This window comes from Loxodonta africana, chromosome 20 (assembly GCF_030014295.1).
Source record: "Loxodonta africana isolate mLoxAfr1 chromosome 20, mLoxAfr1.hap2, whole genome shotgun sequence".
In the NCBI taxonomy this organism is placed as follows: Eukaryota; Metazoa; Chordata; class Mammalia; order Proboscidea; family Elephantidae; genus Loxodonta; species Loxodonta africana.
In genome coordinates, this window is record NC_087361.1 from 34,966,539 (window position 1) to 34,988,109 (window position 21,571).

General features: G+C 35.0%; 1 protein-coding gene across 4 annotated transcripts in view; it reads right to left on the reverse strand.

Annotated features, from left to right (window-relative positions):
* The window catches only part of ROBO2 (roundabout guidance receptor 2), a 649,189-nt gene that overhangs the window by 136,532 nt on the left and 491,086 nt on the right, over nucleotides 1-21,571 (reverse strand). For 3 of the 4 annotated variants that reach the window (XM_064273093.1, XM_023548157.2, XM_064273094.1), the window contains 2 exons: nucleotides 9,452-9,579; nucleotides 4,876-4,887 (listed from right to left, as the gene is read on the reverse strand). In XM_064273093.1, the coding sequence (XP_064129163.1) occupies nucleotides 4,876-4,887; nucleotides 9,452-9,579 (140 nt within the window). The remainder of the gene's footprint in view (nucleotides 1-4,875; nucleotides 4,888-9,451; nucleotides 9,580-21,571) is intronic. The other variant, XM_064273095.1, reaches the window with a different exon arrangement.

Sequence of the window (21,571 nt, forward strand, 5' to 3'; positions counted from 1 at the left end):
GGACGCTTTTTGTAGAAAGTGGATCTAGACATGAAAGGATTCTTACATAATGCCCACATGTTTTCTGATTAAAAAAAAAAAAAAAAACTGGAATAGTTCCAATATTAAGTTAAAGAATACACTGCACACTAAACTTTACAGATTTTGGCGAAGGAAGAGAGTGTGTTATAAACCTCAATCACATTATTTTTTAAGTAACGTCTGATTTGTGACTTGCCCTGAATGAATTTTTCCATCACCCACATTTCACTGGATCTCTCGGTGGTCTCAGGAATATAACGCTTTAGATCCTGTTATAAGCAAAACTTCAAAACTTTCTAAAATGTGGCTGCATTTTAGTTACTGTATTTAGGCAGTTGAAAAACATATGGCCCTATATAAACTTCTATTTAGAATAAATAGTGGCTGCTTCTTTAAAATAATTTTTTTTAAATGTGGAATTTTGCCAAGTATACTTATAAATGCTTTCGTGGCAAATTCCACTGTTTTGTCTAAAAGAAACATAGTTTTGAGTCATCGAATTATGGAATACTTATAAATTTCCATAAAGTTGCATATTGTCAGTTTGTTGTTGATATATTTTAGACAAGTTTTACCTGATATACTCAGCTTTTAGTTTTCATACTTGAGGCAATCAGCATCTAGCATATGGTATATAAGACACAAAACTAAGCAGGGCTCAGCTTCAAAAGCAAGGCAGCTGGTAGATTTGACAGTTCTTTTCTAAATTACTCATCATGCTTTGAGTTGCTGCTAGGAAAAAATGTGTTGCCCATCTCCAAAATAGATGTTCTTTTTTATTTTTAAGCTTGGGAAACGCTTCCAATAGAAAATAAGACAGATGGGTATAGGAAGCAAGATATTTATCCGTATTTAGACCATTTTCTTCTGTCAGTTCCCTCATCAGAAGTTTTCCAAATAAACAAATGAACACTTCAGCATTCATATGTAACTATGTCCTGGGATGTACTTTTGATTCTCATATAAAGAGCGCTTTTAGAATAAGTGAAAAGTCAAAACCACAGGAAGGGCCGGGGAATTTTAAACTGTTAAATTGGCATTTGTCCAGATTTTATGCTAAGCAGTAAATAAGGAAGTTGGATTAAATGGCTCATCTTGAGATACTGGTGACATCGAAGACGAGTAAGTGAAACCTGGAGAATATTTTCCTTCATTGACAAGGAAATGATTGTCTGCTTTCAGTAATATTCCCAACACGGGCTCATCTAAATCTAGAATTGTTCCTAGAATCTCAAAAGTACAGGCCTGAAGATGTTTATTCCAACTGGGAATTGCTTTGAAGAGTGGTCACACATCTTTAAAAACTAGTACTATTAACCTCAATTTAATTTAACAACTTAGAATTAAACTCATATCTTCTAATGTGTGTCTGTATGTAGGCAGTGAAGAGGGAATAAGTGTAGATCAGGGAAATCCAGTGCTTAATATAAAGTTGTTACTAAACTCAAAAATCCAAACCTGTTGCTGTCAAGTTGATTCTGACTCATCGGGACCCTATAGGGCAGAGCAGAACTGCCCCACAGAGTTTATAAGGAGCAGCTAGTGGATTAGAACTGATGACCTTTTGGTTATCAGCCGAGCTGTTAATAACAAGCACCACCAGGGCTCTGATGTGAATTGCACAGATTTCCACATTCTTTTACTCTAATGCAGCTCTTAGCATCAACCATTTGGAGAAAACTCCCACTGGGGACTTCTAAAACAATTTCTAAATGGGACTCCTCACCCAGATCACCTGGAAGTTTCATCTAGTATGTAATGCAGTGGTTGGTTTCCAGGTCTATCAGTATTCTACAGCCTGTGCTGATTTCTAATATTCTTTTGAAAACCTTAGACAGAAACAACTCTCCGAAATTTTTCTAAACTTTATATCTTGGGACTTATTTCTTCACCTAGTTTATATTGTAATTAAAAGTTTTTTCTCCCCTTTCTGTGGTCTGTACTCTGTAGACTACCAGTATGCTAAGCTCCTCATAAGTCTCTAAGATGGAAAACTTGCACACTACCAAATAATCAAATATGAATGGTAATGTGGATTTTCTATTATTGGAATTTTTAATTCACTATTTTAATTGACTTTCACCTTGTGACCCTACAATAAATGTGTGTGTGTATATATATATATATGTATGGGTTTATTTTTCTGGGATATATATTCAGGTTCTGAACAAAATTGTTATAAGAAGTTGATGGGAAGAAAAAACAGGCTCATTTTCTCATTATCAACCCTTCTATGGTGATCCAATAAAAGCATATGTCACATTCTATTTCCAAAATTAATAGTAGTTGTCAAGATTAAAGTATAGTTCTTCATATTTCTGAGCATTGTCATAAGTCATTTGAGATAGATTTATGAAATGACAGACTTTCCCAGAATAAAGTACAATGTGTCAAGAAGCTATTCTTTAGTTCCAGTCCAATGGGAATTTTAAGAAATCGTTCCAACCAAGAATAAAAAATAGAAAAAAAAAAAAAACTTTTGAAATGTCATGCAGGTAGTAGATACACCTCTGTATGCATTATGTTTTCTAATTAAGAGATGCTTTTGTTTATGGTTTTTAAATATATTAGAAGTTATTAACCTATTGTTCTATGTTCTGGGAACTAGTAAAATGATATAAATCAATCAGGCATGGATTATAGGCATAAGGTTTCTATATACAAAAATCTGTAATTTAAATGAGATTCTTCCTATTTATTTAAAAAGTCAAGATTATATATTTGATGCCAGTGTTAAACCAACCTATATTTTGGGATATCTAATGTCATCCTCTGGAGATCTGGTGGTGCCAGTGATTAAGCGTTCGGCTGCTAACGAAAAGGTTTGCAGTTCAAACCTACCAGCTGCTCCTTGGAAACCCTCTGGGGCAGTTCTACTCTGTCTTATAGGGTCGCTATGAGTCAGATTTGACTCGATGGCAACGGGTTTGATTTTCGGAATGTCATCCTTTCTACAGGAAATTGTTCTCATTTATTCGTTTTTATATTTTCTGTAAAAACCATGAACCTTTAATATCTGAAGATCACTTCCGATATAGTAAATTTTTCATTGCTTAATCATGAAGAATTCCCCCCAAAGCATCTGATTGTTATATATTTTTCTGCTTAATAATACTTCTGTCATATTACATATGTTTTCTTATTTACACATAAATGAGTCGGTTGCTGGACCTTTCACACACCCTGAGAGAAGGGAATCCTATAGAGTGGTCATATAAATTACTATTAGCTTTGTCTCTTTTTTTTTTCCTTTATTATCATATTCTTTCTCATTCTCTTCTTCATTTTAGGTGTCATACCATAAAAAAAAAGCCCCATAAAATTATCATTAATAGAAATTTTTACAAATACAAGAAAGTTAGTTTGAAAAATTATAACAACATATTTCTCAATTTTCTAATACCACCACTTGTAAAAAGCACCATCAATTTAATAATTGTGCTTCAAGGAACAACAATGAAAAAGAAACAGTTTATGTACACATTAATTGTATGCCATAATTGTATTTCCAAAATATTAAAATGTTACATAATGGATACCTTCAGAAGCCAGAAATACTTCAACCAGTATTAGTATACAAAACACTTTTCACATATATCATCAATCTTAAACTCAGTTCATTGCCACAACAGCTTTGATAAGTCAGTATGCTTCTTTCCCTTTCATGGATAGGATTAGTGAGAATCAGGGCTATTACATAACTAATCAAAAATAGTACTGCTCAGAAATGGTAGAGCTGAGATTTCAATTGAGAAAACAAGTTCTATTTAATATTTTTGTTATCCATGTAAGAACACACTATATCATAATAAAGTCTGTGAATGTTTCAACCAAAGGGCAAAAAAATGTTAAAAGTTTGGAAAAATCTACATCAAATGTCAACAGTGTCAAGCCAGCATTAAGGAGGTCTTTGAGTATGGATGGACAATTTTTAAAACTGTGTTAAATTGAATAAATTATTAAGTATCTCTTGGTACAGTAAATAAGAAATTAACTAAATTCATTCGTTCTTTGATTCATCCATCCATCCATCAATTTATGCATCCATTTCTTCATTTATCTATAACACAATGACCAAGATGTCTTTTATTTAAATAGATTTGGAGGTGTAGCTAAACCTTAAAAGAGATGCAAAGAGGTTATTAATTCAGTGAATCTGAAAAGATTTTATCTTCCAAATGTTTACAAATAAAGTTCCACTCAAATTTCTGCAAGCGCAAGCTTTTAACTTACTTCAGTTGTGCAAAGCCAAATGAAGGATGAGATACATTAAAACACAAACACTAACTTTTCATGCCAAAGATCACAGCTCATCCCTCCCCTGCCCCTCTTTGTGTAAGCATCTATTTCCAATAACATGAAGCATTCTATTTAAATTTGTTTAAATAGGCATGCGGATACTAAGTACGCAACAGTTAAAAATACGTCTAAAAAAGTTGGAACTCAGTGCAGCTCAGATTTAAAAACGTGTATAATTTAGTAGAATTTCTGAATTCAGTTCTTAAATTAGTTATCTTAACTAATTTCAAACATAATAACTGATTATTTTATAAACAGAAGAAAAAAAGAGTTTATATCCTTCTTAAGAAAATTAGCAGTTTAGAATATTAACCATTGACATATTATTCTTTGATATGAAAAAATGTTACCTACACGCTGCTAGGCAGCAAGTGGCACTGCAAATTGTTTATCAAAGTGATGAAATGATCAGAAGCAACTTCCAAGGCAAACAGTCCCTCAAGTGATATTTAACATCGCTGAATAAATATATTTCATTCTGTCAAAGCCTGCAATGCATGAGTTATGAAGCATTGTACAAAGCCATGCTAAATGGGTAGAAGGATGGCTACTTACCAACAGGGCGAGCTGTAGACATTACAATGGTGTGGTGAGAACATAAAAAAGAAATTAAAAGAAAAAGAAAATTATCAGAATGCATGATGAGGAGTGTTACATTTAAGTATGGACAGTAGAATGATCTCCAGTGTCACAAATTCAAGTATGAACAGGATGTCTGGATTTGATAAACTGAAACTTATCAAGATAATTCTAAGAAATAGTTGTTTTGCATCCTGGGACTGACTGTAAGCAATCTAAGAGATATTTTAAGTAAAGTCTCATCATCCTCACTTACTGTAGTTATTATTTCAAAGACTTTTTTTTATGTAGGGTTAAACAGCTTTGTATTACCCCTAAGATAAGAACCTGATGAACATAGCTATTCAAGTCACAGGCTAGCAAATGTCATGTCAATAAAAGAAGGCCTCACTGTCTGATTTAAATAGCAATTGGATTTTGAGCATGGTTAGTCAGAACCATTACAAGGACTACAGAAGCCCCTGACACTGCCTTTCAGCCAGTGATAAGTTAAGATCACATCACTCTTCATCCGTGGACAGTGTGGATGAAAATATAACAAATAGGTTGGAACATCCTTAGAGACTTCAACTCAGTAACTCCCTAACTACTGTTAAGCTTTTCTGTTTTTGGCAGAGGGCAGAGGAGGGAAGAAAACAATGATTGACAAGTTGATTCTAGCTCATACTGAGAATGGCTTTCAAACTGCTGCTTCAACAAATTATTATTTTTTTTATTATAGCAAAACTTTCAATCACTAAAATCGGTAGTAATAGGCTGGGCCTATTATTAAAGCATAGAAATTGTAAGAGACACACATGGGCTTAAGAATTTTAAAAAGAATAATGCTAAGTCAATTTAAGTAGTAAAGAAATATAAAAGCAATGGACAAATATTGTAAAACAAAGGTCCAATTATTCAAATGGAAAAGAAATATACTCAGTAGCATTTAAGCTTTAACAAAACTTTACGTTCAAAAATATAAATTTATTTGAAAACATATCTTTTCACTCAACATTATTCTACTGTAACTGTAATGTGACTAGAATTTCTGGGTAGTTTTGTGTTGATTGTGGCTCTCTGTGCATGGAGACATAGATACAGCCATTAAAAATATACGTAGAGGCATCCATTCACTCAATGAATATATCATAATACTAGCTTTGCGCAATCTCTAAAAATAACACCAGAGTTGCCTTCATATCAGACTCATGGCTTTATAATATTATTTACAATTCAAAGGAGGGGATTAAGATAATTCAAAGGCAATTACAGCAGCAGTATCAAAATTCTAGTGTGTCCTTACCATAGCAAGGGCAAAAGGGAAGCAATAAGAGGCTACACGTGCAATTTATTTCCTTTGGGGAGGAGGGCACAAAAATAACAACCTAGAACAAGGCAACAGGCTAACCTAAAGTTGTATTATTGCTCTGATGAGATTTCTCTCTCAGTTTTGCCAGCGGCTGGAAAAAAAAGAACTTTGTCTTTCATCATTGCATTTGTGTATTTTCAGCTGCCACCTCAATCAAGGTGAATTTCAAAAATACTTCCTTTCAGGTAGGGGGAGGCATTTTGTGTGTTTTTTAAGACATAAATAAGAAGCCCTGGTGAGAAATAATGCCTTAAAGAAATAACCTATATTTCTCTTTCACTTCTTAGCATAATTCCAAAATATTAAATCTTTTTTGTCCTACAAGTAAGGTAGTTTTTCCAGCGGTCTTTATTTGTGCAAAACCAACTTGAGCAACTGAAAAATGGATGGGGGTTTCTGTCTACAAATATGTAGTTTGTGTGATTTAACTCATTTTGTGGTCATTTAAGAATTTTCTGTTAGAACAGAAGTTATTTGATTAAAATATAAATGCTAGGAGGTTTATTGTTGGCCACCATTATTTCTTTGTACTTTCACCTTTGTTAAATGAGCAAAGGGTAGCGACTTGCCGTTAAATTTCACTTTATAGTGCATTTTCATCATATTTTTGAAAAGGAAAAACAGCTGAATAGATTTCTGTGTCAGATTTTGACTATAAAACTCCATTATCTTTTCCCCAGTTGGCTAAAGTGAATATCATGATAATATTTTAGTAGGAACATCACAACAAAACTTTTGGTCTTTGTGAGATACCCACATTTCTTCCTGGGAAAAAAAAGAGCAGGTGGATGTTTTCAAAAACCAGCAAATTAAACTGTGCCACTGCATTTAACGGTTGAAAATGGAAGTGGCCCCTGGGGTCAACTGACACTGTTCTAATAAAACAATTCAGAGAAGGGCTGGCCATTTCATTTATGTGCATGGAAAAATAAGCCCAGAAAAAAAAAAGAATCATAGGTAATAACTTCTTTTTTTAACCTCTCAGCATGAGAAATCCCAGCTACTTTTGCTGATTGTGAAAAATATTTTAAACAATATTTTACTTCGCATTATGTTGCATTATGGAGTTTTTTGTTTGTTTTTTTCCTTAACCTTGTTTTTGAGGTTTCAGTCTTGAGATGAGTGATAATTACATACCATAACTGATTAACCTCTAATCCACTCACAGGACACAGATTAGTGGAGAGGCAATATAAGGTTTGCTGATTTAAAAAAAAAAAAAAAAAAACTATTAAAAACAACCAACTTTCTCTATTAGTTTTGTAAGTCGGGTTCAAACACCCAGGCATGAAGGATATGTTTTGTTAAACGAAATATTAAACAGGAAACTTTCAGCCAATTATGAAAACAATTAGCTGGGTAAGAACTTCAACAGACCACTTCAAGTCTCATTTATCCAAGCATTCTCGTATAAAAGGAAACCTGCTGCTTCTACCGACAAACAGCTCCTCATATTTTCTCGCCATTTGTTTTGTCAGCAAATATTTTTTAAATGGAGCATGTCTTGGTCGGCTATTTATTTATTTACTTTTCCATTCACTTCAGGAAAATAAAATAAACAAACTTTGGGGATAATTTGGTCAAGTAAATTGTGTTTGCAAAGGGCTGTCAAGTTAAAAACATATATTATCTAGAAATATATATGTAAACATCACCTAGAGAGAGTGTAGGTTAAATATAGCAAAGAGTGTTCCCAGGCTTACAGAGGCTATCAGCATTTCGATCAAATACCATTAGAATATATACGGTTATGTGATCACAGTCCTTTATGAACTGTTAACTGATAATGAGTAAACAAGTTTTTTAAGCAGTTGGCTTGTGAATTTTGTCCAAATTTGCCTTGTGTCTAAGCTTGTACCAGAATGTCTGAAGGAAAACAAATGGATCGAATGGAATAGGAATTGAGGTATTGAAAAGTATGGAAAGTGCTAAAGATTGTCCAGGTAGCCACTGTGCCTGTCTCCTAATAGTTGTCTGGAGGAAGATGAGGGTTTTTTTTTTTTTTTATCTTTTTTTTATGATTTCAAACTCAATTTGTAGATCTGGCAAGAACAAACAACACTTTTCTCGTCAGATGGAGGACCAACCTGAGGATACCTGAGACATTTCCTGGAACTGTTGTAAGCCTCCAATCCCTTCTCCTGACCTTATGAAATCTTCTGGAAGCAAAGGGGCACAAGGGTAAGAAGTACGACTAACTAGGGTGGGAAATAACTGAGACCTGGATGAAAGTATGCAACAACCTCCTTTCCATTAAGGATGCCAGGAGGATGCATCAGCCAAGACAGCAGAAGGAAGCTTGAAAGACTGAGTGGGGGTGTGCTTGCCTATCTCTGAAATCTTTGAGTGTAAAGATGCCATGGGTAATGTCTATTTGGCAAGAGTAAGTGTAGCTATCTGCATGGTACTACCTGGTACCTTGGACTATTTGATTCACCTCATGTAGACGAACATGTTCTACCACTAAGGCAGTTAATTCATTCTAGAGTACTCTGTGGATAAGCTCTATAGTAATGCTTTCTTTCATTTATAAGCAATTCCAGTGAGTGTGTAAACGAACATGATTCCACGACTGAGAAAGTGCATGACACCCAGAAAGTGAAAGTTATTACAAGCGCAGCACTGACTTTTTCAATTATTTAAGGCCAATGAACTTCACAAATCACTCTCCAAATCAGATTATCTCGGTGCTGGAAAACTTCCTTAACCACTTTTCACCTTTGGAAGTAATGTTAGTATTTTTCCAAATTGTTTTTTTGAATACTGAAATTAAAAAAAAAAAAGATTTCAAAACAATATTATATTCGTATAAAGTGACAAACCAGGGAACAGAAAATTCAGGGGACCTCTGAAACTGGTGATACTTAAAAGCAGTAAATAATTGACAACAGCAATGGGAAGATTTAAAAAAAAGGGAATAATTTGTTTTTTTTTAAGATAGCTTTTAAACCATATAAACTATTTAAGCTACATAAACTATTTTTATTAAGTAAAAATTAATTCCTTCAAATTATTGTCCCTTCAAACTCAAATTTGAGAGTAACTTTTTTTTCACTTAATGATGAAGAGATCATAGAATCTGGATATTTTAATATAATAACAAAACAGTGAAAGCTGGTACTTTGATTGTGAGTTCACTTACCAATTTAACCAAATATTAGTCTTCTGGTTCAATTATTTTTGACATCTTAAGGCACTTACCTCTGACAGTGAGGGTAGCAGAGGCCTCTACTTTTCCAACCCGATTCTCCGCAATACACAGATACGTGCCTTCATCTGTACTCATGGCCTTCTTAATTCTCAGCGTGTAATCATCTTTGATGTCATATCTGTACAGAAGAGAATTGCTTTTATTAAATATTGTTGGTCAGATTTAAATTGTAATACTAAATATCAACTTCACTTTTCTCTATTGATTAAAAAACAAACAAACCAACTGCCGTTGAGTCGATTCCGATTCAGCAACACTACAGGACAGAGTAGAACTGGCCCATAAGGTTTCCAAGGAGTGCCTGGTAGATTTGAACTGCCGACCTTTTGGTTAGCAGCTGTAGCTCTCAACCACTACACCACCAGGGCTTCCTCTCTACTGATACTGTTGTTTATTTAAAATACACACACACACACAGTCACACATAAAATACTCAGCTATAAACTGAAGTTGCTATGTTCACTTAGAGTAAAGGTATTTTTAAATAAGATCATTAATTTCACGTATTATCTCCAGGCACTAGTTTATATATATATATATATATATATATATAAAGTTTTTTTATATATATATATACACATACACACATACACATACAGTACTTGTCATTTCAAAACTATCAAAGGCATTATTAGCACTTTTATTTTTATTTGTTAGTTCTTAACTATGGAAACCCTGGCATCATAGTGATTAAGTGCTACGGCTGCTAACCAAGCGGTCGGCAGTTCAAATCTGCCAGGCGCTCCTTGGAAGCTCTATGGGGCAGTTCTACTCCGTCCTATAGGGTCGCTATGAGTCAGAATCGACTCGACGGCACTGGGTTAGTTCTTAACTAGGAAAATAGTACACATTTCAGCTTCTCAGTGCGGATTCCGTTATTTTGTAAGTTACGCTGTTTTCAATAAAATGATTCTGTTAGGCATTTTGAATATAATACAAATATATTAAAGGAGAAAATCTTTGGTAAAAATAATTAAAAGGGGATAATGATTTTTTTCTTTAATTAGCAAATACTAACTCTAGAAGTGTCAACATGCTTTTGGAGGATTTTTGAACATGCATTCTCATCTCTTTCACATGCATGCATCTTCTCAGTTACATTTTTAAACTAACAGAGCAATGGACAAGACCAGAAAAATTTCTACCACTTTAACATGTACTGATTTTGGTATTTGCATAAGAATGTGTTTCTCCACAAACGGAGAGACTAGAAGGAGGGAGCGGGCTGACTCATTAAGTAAGGGGAGAGTAAGTGGGAGTATGTAGTAAGGTGTATATAAGTTTATATGTGAGAGACTGACTTGATTTGTAAACTTTCACTTAAAGCACAATAGAATTTTTTTTTTTTAAAAGAATGTGTTTCTTGGAGTATAAAACAACAACAATTACACACACAAAATAATGAAGATACTTTCTTTTCAACCTTTTTGTAGGTGATCTTTCCTCTTGATTTTCGGTGCTACCTAATGCCAGTTTTTATTTCAAATCAAACTGCCCCACAGAGTTGCCAAGGAGCAGCTGGTGGATTCAAACTGCCCAACTTTTGGTAAGCAGCCAATCTCTTAACCACTGTGCCACCAGGGTTCCAAATATAAAATAGTGGCAATAAAAATACATTTGTATAGTGTTCTCAAATATACTCTTTGGTTTATCCTCATCCCAATTCTTGCACATAAGGAGGAAAGTTATCATTTCCCTTGTTTTAAAGGTTAGAAAATTTGGGCATATAAAGTTCAACCTGAAAGCAAATCACGTCTCCTGTTCTAAAACTTCTAATTGTATACAAAAAAAAAAAAAATTTTTTTTTTTTATAGTACAGTGGAATTTGTGATACTATGTTCAGTTTTACTCCTTGTTTCTCAAGAAAGGAATTACATGAAATTAAAGTTGAAAATGGTGAGATAGATGGATTTAAACTCTTTATGTGTAAAAATAAGAACTTAAAATATAATAGTTAAATCTAGGAAGTCATGAGTGAATATGGAATTATTCCAAAAATCCAAAAATATCAATATATAAGGTGAACATCTGAAGCCTAAATGAAATACCTGTAGGATAAAGGGAGGAACCTATTTTATCAGGCAATAAGAAAATATCTGGAAATTGGTTATTCCAAGAAAAAAGAAGATCATAAATGAAGATATTATTGGAATAATTGCCATTATGTACAATTTTGATATTTTTACATACAAATTTGAATTTTTCAAACTAAGGTCTTACTCCGAAGCACTTATTTCTGCTTCACCACGCTGCTTACTGTGGTATAAGGTCTAAAACAAGGTCAGATATTACGTGCTGGCTTTGATATCCGAAACTGGAAGAGCCTCAAATGGCCTAACTGCAAGTTCCCCATCCCTTAAGTCACCTCCTCAGATGAGGTCTCCCAGCAGACAACCCTCCTCTTTGAGGAGACCTGGTGTGTTACAGTTGAGTCAATTTTTGACTCATAGCACCCCATAAGACAGAGTGGAATTGTGTCATTGGGTTTTCTAGGATGTCATCTTTCCGTGACGTAGTGGCTATGAGCTACGGCTCCTATCCTAAAGGTTGGCAGCTTGAATCTACCAGGTGTTCCTTGGAAACTCTACGTGGCAGTTCTACTCTGTCCTACAGGGTTGCTATGAGTCAGCATTGACTCAATGGTAATGTTTGTTTGCTTGTTTTTCTAAATCTTTAGGGAAGCAGATTGACAGTCCTTCTCCCACAGTCAAGAGTCGCCAGATGGGTTCAAACAGCCAACGTTTTCGTTAGCACCCAAGGTCTTAATCGGTGCACTGCCAGGTCTCTGCCAGCCCCAGAATTCTTCAATCAAGTCAATCACATCCTTCTTTGGGAACCAAGGGGCACATCACGCTCTCGATTCCATAAAGCCTGCCTCCCACAGCACCTCTTGTTTATTCTGTTCCCAAGTGGATTATTCCACTCCGGGCCCTGTGTGGCGTTCTGTGCCCTCCTCCCTGGGGCTGTGAGTACATGTGATTAATGAACTGCTGCTGATATTCTCTGTCTAGTGTTGGGTGTCTTGTGTTCAGCCATCCACGTAACTCCAATGCAGGAATCCCTTCCTTACCAACTGACAGATACCACTGTACAACTGAAGGCACTAATATTCCTTCCAGTATCACGGAACCACTCCTGCCATACTCTAGCCTGAACCTTGACAGTACCCGCAACAAACTCAGGACACAACCACATCATGAAATAGCTTAGGCCAGTAAGAAATAGCTTAGGCCAGAGAAATGACAGAACTACAGTTGTGATCAGATTATAGACCTTACCTGCAAAGCCACTATGGAAGTGCAAGAAATATGAAGTCTGGTTTTAGAAAACAAATATGTCTAACTTCAAAACCAAGCAAGTAAAACTTTTGGCTCATTATTGATTTCATATTTAGGCAATCTGAGGCAAAACATGGCAACGTTCCTTTCTCAAGGCCACACGTTGAGGCAATTAGAGTCAAGCAGAACGTTCTCATGAGTATCTCCTACCAGTGTCTGCCTTCTCCAGCCAGTCATGCTTTCTCTGAGACAATAATTTGCTTCCTAAAACCACATATTTCACAAGCAATTAGGTGTCAAATATTTCCACAGGTCCAATAAAAAAAAAATAAGTGCGGTTATTTCTTGTATTTCTTTCTGGATTAATCGGTGCATGCCCAATAATAATCTCACTGATGCTTTCTACCATTAAATAGGATAATTTGAGGAAACGTTCATTTTTCCCTTGAAAGCAAATATTGGCTGAGTGATTAAAAAATATATATATACACGTATATATATGAGTAATAATTCCTTACAGTTAAAGAGATCTTTATAGTTTACAACAGGGTTTAACATATGATTGGACAATGATAAATAAACTAGACAAGCTGCCTACTTTCAAACACTATTTTACAGAGGAAAATGTTCAACTTGTTGTCTCAAGTTACAATGGAAACCAATGTCCTCTTCAGCAAGTATATTTATTTTTCTAATACAGAGTAATGCCTCTCCTCTCCACCTGATATGTTTATGGTCTGTGTGCATGTGCATTTGGGCACATATGTATTTCTATATCTGCAATTTTGTGTTCAGAGTTTCAAAAACTCCAGAGAGTAACTTTATCAATATTTTTCTCAATATTATTCAAAAACCAATGGTAACATTAGGAGGTTTGTAAACGTATTTAATGACACATACAAGCTTTAACACCATTCCTTTATTAAACATCCTAAAACACGAAAATTTCACCCTTAATTGCTCCTTAGCCTTCTTTAAATAACCAAGAATCAATTTCAAACACCTAGAGTATACAAAACAGCTATTTTTTAATATGGTATAATATTATATATAATCAACATGCACTGGTATCGTCTGATTTTAATTAAAAACAAGGAAAAAAAATAGATGAAAAAACATTACTGGTAAGGAAATTCTAATAGAAATTGGGTGATTTCGATTGTGAAACCTGCCAGTCTCCAACTTGTATGAAAGCAGTCATTGTTGTCAGGTTTGATTAATGACAGTTGTACAATTGTGTGCTGACAGGTCCCCACCACAGAGATATCTATTTTTTTTTTTTCCCGATATGAAACACTGCTGAAAAAATGCAACCCAATCAGATCTGGCCCCCGGACAACATGCGCCATCATCACTGTACCGTGAATCGGGATAGATTGGTAACCAGCTGTGACAAAGTAGGAAAAGAAGCTCTTGTGTTTTGTTTTTGTTTTTTTCACAAGCAAAAAAAAAGGGAAATTGAATTGTGTCAAAACCATTACCATCTGTTCAGTTAAACAATACACAAAACAAAATAAATTTATTTTAATACTTAAAACAACAGTTTATATGCAAGGTTCTGTTTGTGTGTGATCTTGCATTTAACAAAGAATCTTGAAAGGGCTTCAAAAGAGAAAACAGAAGATTATTTATCTTTTTAGAAACTGAATACAACATTCCAAAATCACTTCCAAATTTAAAAAAAAAAAAAATCTGTTTTATTTCTTTTTCATAAAGTTCTCTCATAGCTAGTGGGAATATTTTCTATAAATCTAAGTTTACCTTTGAAAATATCAAACAAGACTTTTAAAAATTGGCAGTGTTTTATAATATAGCCACATTTCTTACATTACTCATTCTTCACTGTCCCCGATGTGTGTTAAGTCTCAAGGGTAGGAATTTCGTATGATTTCCTGGCTTTCATAAATACAGTTCAGATAATTTAGTAACCCCCAAGTATTTCACAATGGCTATAGAATTTGAGAGGGAAAAGAATGAAGACAAACACACTACAATTTCTGTTACAAAGCAGAATTTTATCATGCTCAGTTTAAGCCTACACATCCTAGATGTTTGAATTTCTGGAAGACTCTATGCTAATAAAAGTTCCTGAATAACCATTCTCATCACAAAAGCAGCTCTGTTTTGCATTTATTTCTTCCATATTTTTAGTTTTTAAAATCACCTACTACTTCTTATTATAACATTTCTGGCCCCAATTCTAGAACGAGTGTTTTGAATTAGCACTTAAAATTTTATTGTCCATGTGCTTTACTAATCATTACGTTGGCCGATAGTAAAACCTATGAATTGAACCAGGAAACACTTAATGTCTATACAAGAAAATGTTTCTTTCCCTTTAGGGAAGTATGAAAAGTTTGTTTTCAATTTTCAAAATATTTGCATTCAATCCAAATAGCTGTTATGTGGAGCCTGGGAGTTCACCCTACAACTTGTACACTCTTTCTGAAAAAAAAAAACAAACAAGTCTGTATTAATAGGTATTCCACAGTTCCATATTTCAATAAAAATTTAACTATGGAGTGTCATATGAAAGTATCACATAGTCTATCCTCCTACTTTCAACACAGGATTTTTAGGATAAAAGCCACTCATTTACAGAATAACTCATCGGTTACTAAGAAACACCCCTCAACTAATCTGTACTATTGTAATGTGTTATGAACATGGAGACACAGCCACTTAGAACTTAGTGATGGTGTTTTTCAATCACTCATAGAAATGTATTTCATAACCCACAACTTTTATTCAAAGCACTCTCCTATAAAACCTATACTTTCCTGGAGAACGTTAAATCTTTTGCCCTTTTCTCTATTGACAGTTGAAACTAAGAAAGTTGCTCAATTTTCCTAAAACAATTCCTGCACTCATCATATTCAATAAAATCCTTCCATAGACAGCACTTGAAGCTGTTATTAAAACTCACCTAAGCACTTTTTTGGAAATGTAAAGATTTTCTAAAGCTTTCATATTTAAGATATATCCTTGAGATACTCTGCAAGCTCCTTAAATCATATCTGAATTCTTGGTATCCCCAAAACAAGTAAATAGGCCACTATTGTGCTAGCAAAGGGAGAATGTGTCCAGTTTTCAACACCCTATGGCTGAACCTAGGTCACCCTTCTCTTGTTATGTATAATTATAACACAGGCTAATATTTACAGCTTGGGTAAAGTGAATCCTTCAGGGATCAGGTTGTAAGAAGTATCTGGGCAGGGTACCTAGGAGAAGTATAAAAGTAATGAAAATTACAGTAATATTTATTAGAAAAGAAAAGGAAACAAAAAACCTGGGAGATAAGACTTGTAGGAAAATAGTAAGAGGCAAGTTTATCTTCCTTGAAGAGAACTTGTTGTTCTATTCTGGAAGCCTCTACTGAAAGCCAAAATGAAACTTGAAATACAACAGAATTCCTATTCAGTCTTAACAAACCAAAAAATACTTTAGCTTCTCTTTTTTGGCTTTTTCTAAATTCTATCCTTGTTACCTCAATCTCAGTAGGGCTCCAGTTGTAAGTGGCCTGACCCACAGATACAAAACCCCTATTCATGTTTTCCTTTTGCACAGCTAAGACAGCCTGGCATTTTCAAACTATAAGGCTAAGGAAGAATAACAACAACAAAAAGATATTTAAAAATACCCAAATAGGATAACAATAGTTCACTTAATGAAGTGCAGATGTCAGATCATAAAATGACTAGGACAAAAAGACCAGGACTCAAACCATTGCCAGGGGCCCCAGTGTAGACAACCATGGAACGAGTCTCTCTCTGGAGCTCAAGCAATTCAACTAACCACAGCTAAGTCCTTCCAGAAAGGCCAAATGCTCCTGCCACCCCAAACAAGAATTCCTTCTGAGTTTTAATCAGTGCAGTCTGTGGTTGTCTTCTGAGTGCCCAAGTCTCTCCCATCTCCAACTCCTACTGCAGACTTGTGGGACTCCTGGGACTATTTCTCTTGGCGAGTGTGTGGCCAAATGTAAAGTTCACAGTCTTGTCCTTGTTCACCACCCAAGTTGCTATCTTATCCAGACATTGTATTCTCTCATTTTTCATCTCTTCAGCAGTGAGGTTCCTCTGCTCTGATACAATCTCTCACAACATTTTTGTAGGAACCGCCACAAAATTTTTCACTATGCCTTCTAAATTACCCTTTCCCTGATTTGCATAATTTTCTTATCCTCTAGCTTCCTCAGATTTTGACCCTCACCTCCATGCCTTCAGTGGAATCTGGCTATTCCCTGAGGGTTTGTCTATGTCGTCACCCTTTTCTCCCACCCTGAAGGGTGAAGAAGAGGAGAAACGAGACATAGCCTTTCAACCATTTCCAAACAATTACTCATGGTCTTACCCAGAGTAGTCACTCAATAAATATGTTAGAATGAATTACTTACCCTCTTTCTTGAAAATAAAACAAAGCAAAATAAATCTAAATCCTATTCCATTAAAACTCATGCCATCCAGCTGTAGAGTAGAATCTCCACAACAATAAAAATTTCTTCCTCTGCGGAAAACATGATAGGGCTGCTATAAGGATTGCATTAGTTAATGTATTTAAAGAATCAAGATAGGCCCCTGGCATATGTAAATGCCTAATAAATGTCACCTAGTATTTTCCATAGCTCCCTTTCACTTCATTCATATCTTCTCCAGTTATATTATTGTCTCCATCTCTCTTTGCCTATTTGGCCTCACAGCAAGACCCTGAACTTCATCCTCAACTCGAATGACTTCACCTTTGAAATCTGAAGTTCTAATGTTTGAGCTTGTTATAATCTCATATAGCCTCATGTTTCCTACTCTTAATCAATTTACAAACTGAACTTCTTCTGACTCCTCCATTTCTTTCTCTTTATGAACCCTTTGAATCATCACTTCTTTCTCTACCCTGATGAAACTCTATTATGGTCCATAAATTCTTGCCAATATCCTCACTTTTCTTGTCCCACAGCCTTTATGTTGGACTTACTGGCCAAAGCCTAGTTACGTATAACAGTTTGTATCTTTATATACCTAGTTGTCATTAGTTGTCATGGAGTTGGCTCTGATTTGTGGCAACTTCATGTACAACAGAGCAAGATGATCAAGTTCATTGTTGCTACCACGGAGTCTTTTGAGAGCCAGATCTTCCAGTAGTACATTGGATAATATTCTGTTGTGATCCATAGGGTTTTCATTAGCTAATTTTCAAAGGTAGAGCATCAGGTTTTTCTTCATAATCTTAGCCTGGTAGCTCCACTGAAACCTGTCCACCATGGGTAACCCTGCTGGAATTTGAAATACTGGTGGTATAGCTTCCAGCATCACAGCAACACACAAGCCACCAAAGTATGACAATCTGACAAGTGGGTGGTCATATATACCTAAAGTAGACTATTAAATGCTGTCATTTACCTTTGAATGGATCTCTAGTGAATTCAGGAAGAATTCCAAACTTCTGAACCCAGTCCAAACATTCCTTTCCCATACTGGTCTCTGCTCACCTCTCTAGTCCCATCTCTCACCATCCTCTCCTCACACTCAATGCGTCAATTATCCACGACTCCTTTCAGAACCTAGAATTCATTGACTCTCTCTTGCCCCCACATCTCTCCATGTGCTGTGTCCAGGGGTAAATTATCCAATAGGCAAGGTAAACACAGTGCTTACCTTGCTTACCAGATCATATGTAGTGAGCAATTTCACATTTTTCACCACAAAAAAGATTCTGCTTCTAGCTATGGCTGGCGTCTTTCTCTCTCCCAACGTCATAACACCTTCTTACAGAATCCAAGCCTTTTCTAAATTTACAAACCTTGACAGGGGCAGATTACCCAGTAAGCAAGGTAAGCATGGGCTTACTTCTGCTTACTTACTAATTTGTAGTGATGGGGTAAAATCCATGGGAAATTGTTCACTACAGATAATAAGCACAGGTAAGCCCATGCTCACCTGTGCTTACTGGGTAATCTGCCCCTGGCTGCATCTCATATCTGGACCACTCTCCATACCTCTCTCTCTCCCTCTTCCTTTAGCCTAACTAGTTTTGCTCATCCTGACACATGATTTATTTAGTATCTATCTACATCTTGAGTTTTAAACTCTATAAAGGCAGGACCATGTCACTTTGGTCACAGTTGTATCCTCAGTGAACTGAACCTAGTGAGTAGTTAAGACAAATTTATTCATGTATAAATGAATGAAGGCTATATACATGCAGGAAGAGGAAGTTTGTGTTCCTCATCAGAATCAAACATCACTCAAAACAAATGCCAAGTATCCAATGGAGAGGCTGTGGATACCACCAAACATATTTTGAGCATGAAGAATTACTTTATTCTCTGCTCTCTGCATTTTGACTCTGTCTGTGCTTGTTCAAGTTATACCTGCTACTCATCAATTTTTAGGTTTAAAACGTTCTCTGTGTTCAATCTCTTCCAATCACTGAATATTACATCAACTGATATCATATTTCACAAGGCTTACGGGCCACAACCTAACTTATACCTCAACTCATTGCTGTTGAGTTGATTCTGACTCCTAGTGACTCGTAAGTTGGGATCGACTCGACAGCAATGGGTTGAGGTCCAAGTTAAGTAAGTTAAAGAGTTAAGTGAGTAACGATCTCAAACTTTTTCCTGTACTGTGGTTTATCCTGGAAAACACATACACATTTATTGCCTAGATAAAGAAATTCAAGTTCAAACTTCAGCAGTAATAAAAGAATGATGCTTGAGAAGTTTAAGATAAAAATGATTATATATATAAAATATATATATATATACACATATTATATATTTATATATTCCATCACTAATAAACCTTACATTAATATCAAAGGGCTTAACACCATAATTTTATAATTAGACCTATTACTTTTTATCATTGACATGATATTCACTCTTTTTCTTTTGTCATTAGATATTAATATCTGTAGATAGGGCTATGACCTGTCACTGATAAATCCATTATTGTTCTCAAAGCTGCAGAAGATTTTCAATATCATCTCTTAATTATTTTCATTTTTCCTAAACTGTAAAATAGTGTACCTCTTTCTTCCATGTTCATATAAGATCAAATCCAAACCATTTTATAGGCAGTAGGATTTGTTCTTTGGTCCATAAATATCAGAAAATACTATTAAATTATTTTCATTACTGCCCTTAATAAATATGCCACCACTGTGTGGCAAATTTTTTACTCTGTGATAAAGGTTATATCAGAGATTTTATTTCTAATAAGTTTTCACTAACTGGAATATAAAAATTTATAATAAAAAATATACTTATATCATAATTAATGAGACCATGATGGGATGAGACAAATGAAGTGATGCAGGCAGATTAAATTATCCTCCTTAAAGAAAAAAAAAAAAAAACTTCTTGGCTTAAATTCCTTCAAGACAAATTGGTTTTACAATAGGACTAGAAATTACAACATCAGATTTGGAAGAGTGGCTATATCTCAAGGTCATGTGTTTGTTTAGAAATTATCTTCAATTTTAAGTTCTTTTGTAAATAGACTTCAGAGATTAAATCCACAGGAAACAACTGCTCACAGATAAGACTGAAAGTTTTTTGGTAGGCAGTTCCAATTCTTTCTGCACTCTTCCAAGTCAGAATGAACTCTGTGCAATAAGGAATTGTGAGTTCAAGGTAAAATGAATTTTTGAAACTGCCATCTACACCCACTTCTCACTTAGTGACGGTTAGGTTTCAAAGACAAGGCCACTAAGTGAAAATTAGCATCATGTGAAAATGGAGGATGACCACATCAGATCACAAAAGAAGGATGACTACATCATTATATAACTGCCAAATCACATCGGTATATAGCTGCCAAATTATATCATCACATAACTGCTGAATTACATCACTACATAACTGCCAAACCACTGAGAATCACAGCTCAGCCAAGCTGACACACAACCTTAACCATCATAGCCAATGTTACTCTTGCTTCACACGTTGGGCATTGGTAGCTGCCGGATGTACATCATTAATGTGCAAAAATAGTCAGATAGTAGATTTTTTACTATTGTCATAAATACAAAATGTTGGATAATGAAATAGTCAATAAGTGAGGAGTAGGTGTACTTACTGGACTTACTGCCTTTGGTAGATAAACTTCTTGAAATTGCCTTTTCCATCAGTGTTCAAAGTGCACTAACTGAGCTCCAGAGACTGTTTATGTTTAGTGTAGGCCATGGGTGGTACATACAATTGGTTAAGGGCTCAATTACTAACTGAAAGGTTAGCAGTTCGAGTCTACCCACAGGTACCTTGGAAGAAAGGCCTGGTGATTGCTTTCTGAAAGGTCACGGCCTTGAAAACTATGGCGTATAGCTCAACTCTGTGACACACGGGGCCACCATGAATCAGAATCAACTCAATGGCAACTGGTTTGGCGTTTTTTTTGTTTTGGTTATGCTATGAAAGTTTCAAGACACTTTCCTTTTCTTCTGAGAAACAGAAATCTGTCACACAACTTTTGGGTGGGTAGCTCCATTTGGAAATACAGTTTCACACATTTCCCCAATTAAGCTATTGTTACCTGGTTTTAGCAACTCAGTAATTATTTAACGAGTGAGGAATATAAAGAAAAATTCCTGTCACATATAATCTAGAACTAAGCAGCCATCTCCTTGTGTTCAATGATGACATGTTTATCTCAAATTAATTGTGGTCTTATTTGTCTATCCCACTGGAATTACCTTCTTATCTATGGCCATAAAAGGAGATTATTATCTTTGAAATCTGTTTCATTGAATTAAACAACAACAACAAAAAAAAACCCATTATATTCCACTTTTTTTGTCTTAAAATAAAAAAGAAAAATCATATAACATTTAAAT